The 13,707-nt window shown below is 45.3% G+C and overlaps 2 protein-coding genes across 2 annotated transcripts in view; both read left to right on the forward strand.

Annotated features, from left to right (window-relative positions):
- Positions 1-3,097: 3,097 nt before the first annotated feature.
- LOC134455117 (patched domain-containing protein 3-like) lies at positions 3,098-9,020 on the forward strand. Its single transcript, XM_063206167.1, has 4 exons — positions 3,098-3,394; positions 4,249-4,370; positions 5,110-5,255; positions 7,105-9,020. The coding sequence occupies exons 1-4, from the start codon at positions 3,110-3,112 to the stop codon at positions 8,772-8,774; spliced, it is 2,223 nt and encodes a 740-aa protein (XP_063062237.1). The 5' UTR covers positions 3,098-3,109; the 3' UTR covers positions 8,775-9,020.
- A 3,290-nt stretch (positions 9,021-12,310) lies between these two features.
- Positions 12,311-13,707, forward strand: part of gpr158a (G protein-coupled receptor 158a) — a 132,521-nt gene continuing 131,124 nt past the window's right edge. The window contains exon 1 of the mRNA XM_063206282.1: positions 12,311-13,179. Coding sequence (XP_063062352.1) covers positions 12,311-13,179 — 869 coding nt within the window. The remainder of the gene's footprint in view (positions 13,180-13,707) is intronic.

Below are 13,707 nucleotides of genomic sequence, written 5' to 3' on the forward strand. Positions count from 1 at the left end.
AAATATAATATAGTAATAAGTCTAATACATAATGATAAGTATTTTTTCCTGAACAAACGAGGAGCATATATATACCTATATTTTGAAAATATACGTTTTTCAGAGTTTCTATGATGATTGACTTTCATGAAAGTGAAGTGTCCACTAATTTAAGTGAGACCAAGTCACCAAAAGCCTATCGTATGCTGCACATAAATATGTCTTCCAATGGACTAAACAGAGCACAAATTGCTGCAATAAAACGTTGATCAACTTCGAAGAATTTCCATGAAGATATGGGAAAATGAAGAGAAAACCTGAACCTTTTGGGGCAGATCACTATTACTACTGCAGCTATTCCTGTACCAGAGAGCCAAAATATAAGCCTTCTATATTGTACAGCTGTTACTTTACATCCTTCAGAACTTTGCAGAAAAAAATAGCTGAACAAAATAGGGACCCCTCTCCCCCTCGGTCTGTAATTTGGAAATGAAACTCACTTACGAGGACATTTCTTTTTTTTCTCTTGGATGTCAAAGGAACACTCTGTTATTTTTTCAGAATATTTTGAGACGTAAGTGCATAGATATTTGTCCTATTGGCGTGGAATGACTCTACTGTAAGTAGTACAAAACTGAACCTCATCCTAATGTCGTTTAATGAGGTATACCCAAATGCTCTCTTGTGCTCTCTCTCTCTCTCTCTCTCTCTCTCTCTCTCTCTCTCTCTCTCTCTCTCTCTCTCTCTCTCTCTCTCTCTCTCTCTCTCTCTCTCTCTCTCTTTCTCTCATTGTGTTCTGTATTTCTCTCTGTCTCTCCTGTGGGAAGAGCATCTCTGTCTCACATTGCAGCTAGAAAATCAATGACCCTGAGCTGGACTCCTGTGAAATGTGATGTGGCTGTGTGTGTGTGTGTGTGTGTGTGTGTGTGTGTGTGTGTGTGTGTGTGTGTGTGTGTGTGTGTGTGTGTGTGTGTGTGTGTGTGTGTGTGTGTGTGTGTGTGTGTGTGTGTGTGTGTGTGCATTATTTGACAGCAAAGGTGTGCACAGATAGGGCCAAGATGTTGCGAAAGCACCTGCCCCTTTTCCATATTGGACAAAAAAATTGCCTTTTTGAAAGTTAAAAAAAACAAACAAACAAAAAACAAAAAAACATTTTCTGTCACAATGTACTGTGGTCCATGTTGACATAATAATCTATAAATGCTTCACGATCAAAAGCATGTGATAAATAATGCCCCGATATAATAGCTTCTCTATAGTAGTGACGAAGCTGGAAGTTCCACATGCCCCCAACCCCCCATTCAGCACCTGCCCCTCAAAATGTCTGTGCTCACCATTGTTTGAAAGAGTGTCATTTCGATAGTAGACATTCGTTCCTTTACCTTTCCATATTTGCCAAGTCTCCATTTTCTCCTGATGTCTTCAAGCTGCTTCATTAGGTATGACGGGGACACAGTGATGGAGGTTTGTCTTGACCCAGTGAAAAATATAGGCTTTAGCCTGACCCATATACAGTAAACACAAAGTTCCATGAGAGAATCAAAACGTCTACCAGTGGAATGTTATCAGTGAAACTTCTCTTGCCCTTTCTTCTTGTCTGCGTTATGTCAGAAAGTGACTTTATGCTCAGTTACGTAAATGGAGGCAACACAAATATTACGTCTGTCACTCCATAGAGGCGATCCTGCACATAACAGCTTTATCTTGTCTTGAGATTGCCTAGGGCAAACAGAGATTGGTGAAACGTCCACGACACGTCATGCCAGCCTGGTCCTTGAATCACCATGCAGATTGGTGGTCTCACCCAGGGATGGACTGAGAGAGAAATAGGGCCTGGGCACTTTTTTTAAAGATATTTTTTAGTCTTTTTAGACTTTACTAAGGACAGGACCGTATGAGAGGTAGATAGGAAGCGAATGGGGAGAGAGATGGGGAGGGGTCGGCAAAGGACCCGGGCCGGGAATCGAACCCGGGTCAGCCGCATAGCAGGCGAGTGCCCTACCGGATGGCCACGTCAGGGCCGGGCCTGGGGACTTTTGGCTTAAAGGGGCCCCTCATAATTATAGGCGTTGAACTGATTCACCAGTGGGCCCCGCAACCTTGTGGGCCCCTGTTTTCAGATATGTGATTTAAAAATGTTTTACATTTCTGAAAATTGGGGCCCACGAGGGTGCGGGGCCCACCGGGAAATGCCTGCTATGCCCAATGCCTAGTCCAGCCCTGTTCTCACCTGCAGGTATGCAGTGCATTCAGGCGTTCTACAACAGCAAGCTCAAAGCCACAAGCGCAGCAGCTGATAAGTGCAGTAGAGGAACAGAGGAACTGCACCTGACCCAACAAACTCAATATTTACCCCCTTTTCAGTTATATCAAATACAATCCTTTTTTGTCACACACATTTTGTTAGAACTGTTAGTGTGTGCCAGCTCACTGTGAAAAGTAGGGCATGGGACTGTAGTTTTAAAAAAATGATGAAAATAGGAGCATTGTTAACGTTTACAAAAGACGAGAGTTCTAATATCACATCCCATCATACCCTTTGGTGGGTGGGACATTTGGATATGCTGCACACATAAATAGAGTGGCATCCAGAAAAGAACGATGTTTGCTTTGCCAGGAGCAAAGCTAGTGACATGGACTTGCAATTGACTTCAATTTCTATTTTAACTGAATGACTGAAATTTGAGGGATCATGAGGGGCTGTCACACAAACTGTGTCCAGAAACCTCTGTCCTTTCTGTTTGGAAAGCTTGGCTACCTGGTTGGTTCTTACCCTGTCTGTTTCATTATCATCCCTCTGCTCGTGTCTGCTGGTCTGGGAGGGGGATTTTACTTTCTGAGGGACAGAGAGGACAACAACATCGAACACCAATTCACACCAACCAACGGATGGTCAAAACAGGCCAGGAAGTTTGTCCGAGACAATTTTCCATACAGTGACAACCTCTTTTCGGCACAGAGGCTGTATGAAGAAGGGACATACGCATCTGTCATTCTATCATCTAAAAATGGCAGCAGCATATGCACAGAGGCTGCTTTCAAGGACATTATTAATTTGGACAGTGTGGTGAAAAACATCTCTGTTGTTTCAGGTGACACACATTTCAGATATGAACACCTGTGCGCCAAAATGCAAGATAAGTGTGTACCGAATGTAATACTGAACATCATTGGCTACGACCCACAGAAAATCGAGTATGAAAAGATAAGATATCCCCTGCATTTTCAGCGTGAATCCACAGGAAGACCAGAGTTCTTAGGGTTTATACTTGGGGGAGTACATATTTCTGGTGGCCATGTTCAAAGTGCCCAGGCTGTCAGGCTGTTCTACTTCTTAGAAGATTCTAGAAGCTCCAACCTGTGGCTGAAGGAATTCCAGAGGACGTTGCTGCTGCTGGAAAACAGTTATAATGAAGTCAAGGTATGTCAAGTCTGTGTGTCAATAGAGCTAAGAAATATTCTGTTCTTTGGTTGTTTTTTTTGCAAGACTTTTTAAGCATTTTCCTCATCCTTATTTATTGTGTTTTTGTCTTTAGCAGTACACTTATTCCCCAATATATAGGAGATTGTTACTTTAAGATTTTCACTATTAAATCATAAACATTTTACACTAATCGTCTCATTGTGGGAACCTGAATAAATAAATAAAAAACCCTTTCACCATACCGTACAGCAGTCATGGCTGGATTGGCCATAAAGCATACAGGGCATTTGCCGGGTGGACTCTCCTCAATGTAGTGGTATCAGTCCTCATGCCGCTACAGCTGACCTCTCTGACTCAGATTTACATATTCATTTTGGCTGTTGTGGTCAAAAGAGCTTGTAATAGATGACTAAAAGTCGTGGGTAAGCGGTTAGGGCTTCAGACTTGTAACCCAAAGGTTGTCGGTTCAACTCCCGACCTGCCAGGTTGGTGGGGGTAGTAATTACCAGTGCTCTCCCCCATCCTCCTCCATGACTGAGGTACCCTGAGCATAGTACCGTCCCGCCGCACTGCTCCCTTGGGGCACCATTGGGGGCTGCCCCCTTGCACGGGTGAGGCAGAAATGCAATTTCGTTGTGTGCAGTGAACACATGTGTCCTGTGGAGTGCTGTGTCACAGTGACAACGGGAGTTGGAGTTTCCCAATTGGCCTTAAAAATGTTGCCACAGGCTTCACTATCTCTCTCAATGCCTGGCAGACCGATCAAGGCTGAAAATGACCGGCCTGATTTTTTGTCCCAGGCCAGTCCTGACTGCAGTACTGTCATTTACATTTTGGTTCCGCAGGTGTCTTTCTTCACCTCTTTGTCCAGGCAGGAGGAGTTTGAGAAGCACATGCCAGATGGTATTCCCTTGTTCTCCATCACCTACTCCCTCGTCATCTCCTTCTCAGTTATCTCCTGCACCAGGTGAGATACTAGCACTCATACATGGAATAATTCTATTCCATTGATTGCTACATTTATTACAATATTTCAAATAATATAATCTTGTGTAAAACCAACATTGCCATTGCCTCCTAGTGATGCAACACCTTCAGCGTTGTTTCTAGTCAGGGCATGAGCAATACAAATATCGCTTCTGAACACAAGAAAAATTGGGAACTCCTCCCACTTTGTCGGGAAGCGAACAACCAGCAACAAACCAAGGGAGGCGGGTCAACCATGCTGTTTGGGAAATGTTAATTGTTATGCTCTTGGTCAGACCAAGTCTCGAAGAGATTTGAAAGTCGATGATAATCAGGCTGAACATTACCTATTTCTTTGTTGGCCATCATTTGTAAATGTATATGACTGTATATTCTGTTAGTTATTAGTTTGAATAAGAACAGTGGAAAAATATTACACAAATGACTATTAATTCTGACATTGATTCTGGAGAACCCCACATGGAATGTACAAGTAGCTTTCTAAAGTGATGACGCCATTCTTGTACAATTTGAGGTCATGGGAAATAGTATGTTGCAATATCCACTATGTTACTCTATACTACCAACATACTATATAAATGCGTAAACATTATTACCATGGAAAACCAATGGCAATAGGCTTCAATATCAATTGCATTGTCTCAGTGACAAACAACAGTGTCAAAGCCAACTTCATGAACTGAATCAGCATTGCAAAACTACAATGGTGTTCGTTTTAGGTTTGACAACGTGAGGAACAAGGTGTGGGTGGCCCTTGTCGGAGTGCTGTCTGCTGGGCTGGCCGTGATCTCCAGCTTTGGACTCATGCTGTACATTGGGGTCCCCTTCGTCATCACTGTGGTCAACGCTCCCTTCCTCATACTGGGTAAAGTCTTTTTGTTTTGCAGATCGACATGCTCTTAAAGGATACAATACACTATTTTTCTGAATTGCATGCAGTCAAGTAGAATGGTACTCACCAGTGTTTTGATGTGTGCTGCTGCCTCCATTTGGCTAATTTGGATTTTGTCTCAACTGACTTTAGAATGGCCTTCTATGGGCATGTCTATATCTGTTCTTATGGTAAAATAATACTTCTGTCTTGTGCCATTCACCAAGTGTTTAGTGGTGTTCACTAGTATTCCCGGGTTTTGTAGTGAGACATAGCTTTTGTTGTGTTTTATTTAGCATTTTTTTTCTTTCATTCACAAAATGACAGAAGCCATATGTCACTATCAAACTTATTAGGGAATGTCAGCGGAACGCCCCTAACCACTTCGTGAGATGACAGAAGAAAATATATGGAAAGGGGCTAAATATTTAAATTATGCACTTGTCCCTTAATCCAGATATTTGTTGGCTCCTTGGGTTTGGGTGCTCTTTAGTCCATCCACAATCAAAAAAAGAGAAAAAAAGTTTCTCTTACTAAGGCACTCCAAGTTCAAATGTCTAATACACGTATATCAATGTAGGACCTGTCCAAAATACTAAAGACATTTTAACTTGTAGTGCCTTAGCCAGAGAAACGTCTTACTCTTTTTTTGACTTCAGGTATTTCAAGCCTTTCGTTTTTATCACTTCTCTGACTTACAAGGGGGAAAAGGAAACACGCATGTGCAAACACTGCCACTACCATATCAATAGGTACGATAAATAATACTATTTGGGTTGCCAAGAATTGTTGGACTTACCAAGTTAAAACAAACTGATAAAGGCAACAATATTTGACGTGGATTAAACATTAACCCATAGTCCCCAAGTATTATTAAGCTTCTGTAAGTGGGCTGAATTTATTTACAGATACCAATTGCCCATCTGACGACAGATTTGATGCAGATATTCATCATCATTACTGTAATGTGATTAAATTGCTGATGAATTCAAGTATAAATTAACCTTATTAACCTATAATAATAATAATAAATATTGTATTTGTATAGCACTGTATCATACAAGGCATGCAACTCAAAGTGCTTAACAAATGGGAAAAAAGCAAAAAAACAAAAAAAACCATCATTGTTAAGATGGATTTACATCATTGTTAGAGATGAATTTACCTAAGGAAATTATAGGCTACATCTTGATTATTGGCTGACATTCTCTACAGCTCTGAGCTCAATCCTCTCTGTGTCCTACTGTTTATTCATGGCCAATAAAACTGCTGTCCTACATTGTTATGGCACACGAAGGGTTAAAATATGTGACTGCTCGGAAACCCACCCTCTTTAAAGTAGACATTCCTGTCTGATTAGCTACATGTATCTGACTCTCGCTAAACTTGGTTGGCTGTCCCAGTTGTCACTCCAAGCTACCCCGTTCCCACAGTGCCCAGCAGTGGGTTGCACCAGCTGATCGTAAGTTCCACCGTAGGCTTCAGACAGAGAATCGTATATGAGAGAGAGATAAGTCAGGCTGGTTCTTTTCCGGTATCCACTTTATGTCGGGTGAACGCCCCTTTAGGAGAACGTCCCCGTTAGGAGACCTTCGGAGTCCTGAAGTTGAGAATAAATGAAGTCCCCCTAGCGCTGTAGATGGTGGTAGCATGATGTTTTTTTAAACAGAACTGCCACGTTATATTAAAGGCTTTTTTTCTCTCAAGTGTCTTTTTTGGACTTACACTTCACCTGGTACAAATGAGCACCTGAGTAATATTGTTTTCACATTCTCCTGAGCGCTCTAAGCCCTTTTTGTGCCTAAACAAAAATATTTGTCCCATTTGTGTGTGCTTGTTTTAGGTATCGGGGTGGACGACATGTTCATCATGGTGTCCAACTGGCAGCAGTCCAGCATCCACGACTCTGTGCCGAAGCGAATGGCGGACACCTACAAGGAGGCGGCCGTTTCCATCACCATCACCACCCTGACGGACATGCTGGGCTTCTATATCGGCCTGATGACGCCCTTCCCCTGCGTACAGTCCTTCTGCCTCTACACCAGCACCTCCATCTTCCTCTGCTATGTCTACAACATCACCTTCTTCGGGGCCTTCCTCGCCCTCAACGGCCGTAGGGAGAGCAGGAACAGACACTGGCTGACCTGCATGCAGATCCCTCGGGAGACTCCAGAGGGCAGCACTGGCTGTTATGCTCTGTGCTGCGTGGGGGGTCACTACGATGAGAAAAGTGGTATGGAGAGGGAGCACCCCATAAACGGCTTCTTCAGGAGATGCTACGGCCCCTTCCTGACCAAGCCATTGGTGAAGCTGGGCGTCGTGCTGCTGTATATGGGTTACCTGGCCGTGGCCATATATGGTTGCTTCCAGGTTCAGAAGGGAACTGACCTGAGCAATCTGGCGGCTGACGATTCTTACGTGAACGCGTACCACACGGACGAGAGGAGGTACTTCTCTGTGTACGGACCCACTGTCATGGTGGTCGTGAAAGGGGAATACCCGTATTGGGAGGAGAGTGACCGCGCCACATTGAGGTCTTGTTTGGAGAAGTTTATGAACCTGAGCTTCATCAGCGAGGACATTAACGTCTCGTGGCTAGACATCTACGAGAACTTCTCAGAGATCTCCGACTTCAACAACAGATCCACGGCAGACAGTTTCAACAACGAGACCGTCTTCATGTCGAACATTCCGGAGCTTTTTACGCTCTTGCCTGAGCTCAGCCTTGACGTGAACATCACGGACGACAAAATCTACGCTTCCCGTTTCTTTGTCCAGACAGTGGACATAGCCAACGCTTCCAGGGAGATCAAGATGTTTAACGAACTCAGGGAAACAGCTGGCCAGTGCGCCGTGGCAGACATTCTGGTTTTCCACCCTGCGTTTATCTTCTACGACCAGTATGACATCTTGGAAACCAGCACCGTCCAGAGCATTGGCTTCACGGCTGTCGTCATGCTCATTGTCTCTCTGCTCTTGATCCCGAGCCCGATCTGCTCCGTATGGGTGACTCTGTCCATTGGCTCGGTCATCACCGGGGTGACGGGATTCATGGCATTATGGAATGTCAACCTGGACACCATCTCCATGATCATCCTGGTGGTGTGTGTGGGCTTCACCGTGGACTTCTCTGCACACATCTCCTACGCGTTTGTGTCCAGTGAGAAACAGTCAGCTAACGACAGAGCAATCGATGCTGTGTCCCACCTGGGCTACCCCGTTCTACAGGGCGCCATATCCACCATCATAGGGGTGATAGTGTTGGCTACGGCCGACTACTACATCTTTCGCACCATATTCAAGATCATGTTGCTCGTCATGGTCCTCGGCCTGGTCCACGGCTTAATGTTTATTCCCGTGTTTTTGACCCTGCTTTCCTTCAACTGTAATAAAATAGACAAGGAACCGTACGATTCTGAGAATCACTTGAAAGCTGCCCTGAAAGCAATTGTTTATGAGAATAAAGCCCTGCAGACAAAGAATAAACAAACTGTGTATACGATAAGCACATGACAAACGGAAGAAATATTAACAATGTATGACACTGATCAGGGATACTGATACCTACTTAGGTGCTAGCTCACATTCTTTGACTATTTAAGTGTGTTGTATGGTAAGTAAAAACAAGTAAGCCTAACTACGGTGTTAATTTTAGCCATTTCATGCTATGTACTGTATCACTGTTATGAAAGACGAAAATGCAACATTCCCTGTACTTGATTCAACAATAAGTGCCATCAGAATTCAATGCCTGTGAATATTGCACAATAAATTTTAAAGGTATTCCTATCATCTCCCTCTCTATATGCTTAAGTCTCTCCTGACTGGGGTATTTCTTGGCTAGTGGCTGTATTGTGCCATGATGTCCCATGCTAGTTCTTTGCTATGCTGTACAGTGTTGTGCTGTGTTATGCTTTGCCATACTGTGCTGTGTTATGCTGTGCTATACTGTTATGCTATTTTATGTTGTGCTGTGCTATGCTATGTTGTTATACCGAGCTATGCTGTGCTATGTTTTATTGTGCTGTGTTGTGTGATGGCGAGTGTGTGTAAGAGAGGGTGATTGCATGTCTGTGTGTGTGTTGCTTGAGTCTTATTTGGGCCTGCATACCACGTGCTGGGCCGACCGCACCGCACTCAACCCCACCGCACCTCACCGCACCCAACCCCATCGCAGCTGACTGAGCAATGGGCCGCCTGTCACCGGCCGTCACGCCTGTCTTCCCCCAGCCCTCCAGCCAGCCCCTCGCTAAGAGGAAGAGGAGGTGTGCCCATAGACCGTGACTCCATCCTCGCCTCATAGCATGTGCGCATGCATGTGTGAGTGTGTGTATCTGTGTGTGTGTGCGTTTGTGTGTATGTGTGTGTGTGTGTGTGTGTGTATGTGTGTGTGTGTGTGTGCGTGTGTGTATCTGTGTCTGTGTCTGTGTGTGCGTGTTTGTGAGAGACCCCATCCATGCCGTGTGTGTGGATTGAGAGTAAATAGATGAGCATGTCAATATATGCACTATGCGTTTATCTGTGCCATATGAATGCCTGTGTGTATGAGAGAGAGGGGGGATAAAAATAAAGAAAAATGATTGCACTACTCTGTGTGCTGGTGGGTGTGTGAGAGTGTGTGCAGGAGTATTCTATTCCTCTCCCCCATAAGTTGCGGTTGGCCCCTGGCTTATGTTTCATAAAGATAATAGGCTTGCTTCGCATCTTAATGGCTTCCTGGCTGCATCGTCTCTATGTCCCAAGTTGTAAAGATTGTTGCTGACAAACAAGTCTAATGCGCTTTAAATATTCATTGCTCAGCATGTTTATGTGCAGCGACTTAGGGGGGTGTGATGAAGTGGTCCGCACACTGGGCATGAGCTCCCAAAAAATATACACTTTATTTCATTTCACAAATGGCAACGTTTCAATCCACCAGTGGGATCTTCCTCAGGCAATAAGAACATTGGTCTGGGATGACTTATCTCACATGACCTGCAGGTATGCTACCTGACAGGTGAGCGCACCCTGAGGTGACAAGTGGCATAACATATGTCTAGACGCACTGGCATGAAAATCAAAGAAGACCACAGTGATCACAATTGGTAACCAAAAACAATATAAAAAGAATAGTCCATCAAAAGGACCAAAACAAGGTAAAAACATTTGTATGGAGGACACATTAAATGCATGAGACACAAACAAAATGAAAACTGAGGTGAATAATCAAAGTAGGCTAATGGACTCCTGGGAGGGAGAGAAAGGGGAGAGTGTGCCCTTCTAAGCAAAAGGTTATCAATGTATCCTCCACGTCTGGGCAATTTAGGGAGGCAACTCATGTGAGCTAAAGTGAAACTATAAGACATTTGAGATGGCCAGTATCGGGTAAGCGATTGGAATATCGGTATGAGTGTGTTGAGGGCCCAATTAAGATGGCCTGGGGCCCAGGTTACTGTGATACAGGTTGATGTGCTACTGTTATAAGGTTGATTCACTGCAGGTAGGCCTATTGGTTCAGGTGAGGTCGTTTCTCACAGACGTATGCTTTTTGGGAAAAAAAGCAGTGTGGGCATTGTTACTCTCAATGAGTGTGGGTGTTATGTGTTGCATAGCTTGCGGATGGAAACCAATGGATTAAGCCGTCTTGGGGAGATGAGTCATTGGTCCGTGATTCACAACTTTCAATGGGCTCTGCTTAGCTTTGAGCTGCAGCCGCACCACGCACCCCATTCCTCTAATCGCCGTGTTTTGTTCCTGCATAAGCTACTGTATTTCGAGGGGGGGGGGGGGGCTTTCGAATGCTCATAGCCTACACGACGTGTTAGTCATCCCACGCGCCAGTCCCATAGCCTACGCGGGGGAAATTAGATAGTATTGTACACAGTCGCGCTAGGCGTGTGAGGTAAACGATTCGATGAGCGCGAGCGAGGATCAGCCAGCTCTGCTAAGAGCAACATTTGTTGCGGAGTCCGGTGGTGGAGATTTATTTTCTTTAACAAGAAGACTTCAGCATGTAGACAAAAAATAAATTGCTTCTCCATTGAAATTTCAATTACCGTGAATTTTGCACGGTAGCCCACTGTTCTTGTGTCATACAGCATAGGCCTAAGACCATAATTCAAATCAATGGGGTTCTCCTTCCAATTGATCCCTCTTGTGTTTCTTGCTTTTCCCTTTCCATTTGTTTTACTTGCAGTAGTAGGCTACATTTGTTTCGAATGCAGATAACACACGTCTAAAACAATTTAGCCGAACAGAAACGCGAAAGGATAACGTGGGCGGAATTGTAACTCATCACAATAGAGCCACAGGGTTTCCCCCTTCTTCTTCTGTTTTATCGCCAGAAAGCAGGATTCCGTGCGTATGCGTCTCCGTGGGTGTTTTTCTGCAGGCTTTGCCGTCAGAACTGGACAGCTCCCTCGCGCCTCTACCCCTCCTAACCCGCCCCTGTTGGGATGAGTGACAGCAGTGACGACCATACGCGGATCAAGGGTTCTTTAAGAACCCTATAAGATAATGAAGGAGACGAGATTGGAAAGCAAATGGTCTCTGTCGTTCTTGCGCCTAACCGCCGCTTGTTGTGGACGGAAGAGGGCGGAGTGTGTTTTGTCACCCCCCAAGTGTGAAGCTCTGACTCCGCCGTGATTCAGATAATTGAGATTTTCAACCCCTTACCCCTCTATCCAATTTTGTCTGTTGTCTGTCGAGCATCGTGCCGAACGGATACCAAGAGACACCGGTACTTCCTCGTCTTCGATACGGAGTGGGTTTTCCCCTCAAAGAGGATCTGTCATAAACAGCGCATCACACTCAAAGGTAAATGCAACAGCCGCCATACGAGGAGAGCAAAACAGGAAGGATTGCACTCCTGGGATTTCAGACAGTCGTTGCCTTTATCTCCCACCACGAGCAGGTGGACGAACGCTTCAGTATCTACAGGTGCAACATCTATCATTCTTTCTCCCTTCTTCTCCTTCTTGGTTGCGAGCCAACTGGCTCCTCTGCGTGCATTCGAGTGCAGCCGAGACTTGAGTCGCACAGCGTCCGTGGATATAAGACCTATGGTGGATATGGCGATAGTTCGCTTGTCGTTACTCTTGCAAGTGGGATTTGTCATCGGGACGAATTATAGGCATGGGGAATGGACCGAGGGTCGAGAGAGGGAGATCCGAGCTAGGCAGACTATCTACAGCACGCACAACCAACGGGCGCATCATCTCCGCAAAGCTCACCAGTTCAAAGCTGCCACAGAGCACGTTGTTATAGACCAGAGCACCGATCAACCGCTGTACCGGGTGGTCAACACGTTTCTGCATACAGGGGATTCCTCCACGTTAAGGCTTGCTAACTGCTCGCATAGATATGAGCTGGGTGCCCACTCGAGTAAGTCGCCGCACGAGTCCATGCACACAGTTCTGGACACGGTAATGCACGCGACCAACTTCTTGAACATGGTCTTGCAGACCAACAGGTCGCGAGATCCAAACCTGCATGACACCGAGTGGTATTATGCCTTGATCAAGAACGTGCTGGAAGGTGATTCAAAGATTCACCGAGCTGCAGTGACATTCAATGCCGACTCCAAGGCCCCTGGGCCCGCTGTCTTCCTGCAAGCAACAAGGGAGGGCGGTGAGATTGTCCTCCAGGATCTCTCTGGATCCATTGAGCACCTCCTGAGGAATAAAACGTCAGAGACTGAATGGTTTCACGGTGTAAAAGCAAAGAGGAAGAGTCAGTTTCACAAAAGGATTCTGACACAGGACATCGAGTCACTGGACGCCTCTGTCCGCAGAGGTGAGAGTTTCGTATCTGACAAATCTCACATCAAGTGGTCGTCACCATACCTGGAGTGCCAAAACGGAAATTTCATCCCGCGTTGGCTCTTGACCCTATCCGCAGGGTTCTATGGTCTCAAGGAACACTCAGCCCTTGACTTCAGGTAAGCACAATCCAAACGAAGTCTGTGCCAATCATAAACACCGATTAATCTGCTTCCGATAACATGGTGTTTACCTGGTGGACACATATCCATTACTCTTGTAAAATGTTGTTGGGTGGACTGGCTGGCCACTTGCCCACAACCATAATTGATAGGCCAAGTCTTGGCCGGTTCCTCGTGTCAGACAGCAATCCCCCCATCATTCTTAATGTTTACCCGCCGTCAGCCTGGGCGAATGCGGCTCGTCACAGCAGGAGAGGGGATGCTGCCGCTTCTAAAAATAGCTTCCCGCGCTGTTCCATTGCAGCGCGAGAAGACCCCCGCTGATTAAATTTTCAAACTTGTGCACTCCATTTTTCCCCCATGAATGCTATCGTAGTGTGCGGCGGGCACGCCTGGACGTGCCTTTTGGAAATCCATCCAATATTATGTCAGACGACGTTAATAGGCTAAGTGACTGATTATCACCGTTTGAAGGCCTCTTCGTGGCATTTCCAAACACAAATATGGCATAATCTGGTGCTGATT

The sequence above is a fragment of the Engraulis encrasicolus genome, chromosome 9 (genome assembly GCF_034702125.1).
Source record: "Engraulis encrasicolus isolate BLACKSEA-1 chromosome 9, IST_EnEncr_1.0, whole genome shotgun sequence".
NCBI lineage: Eukaryota > Metazoa > Chordata > Actinopteri > Clupeiformes > Engraulidae > Engraulis > Engraulis encrasicolus.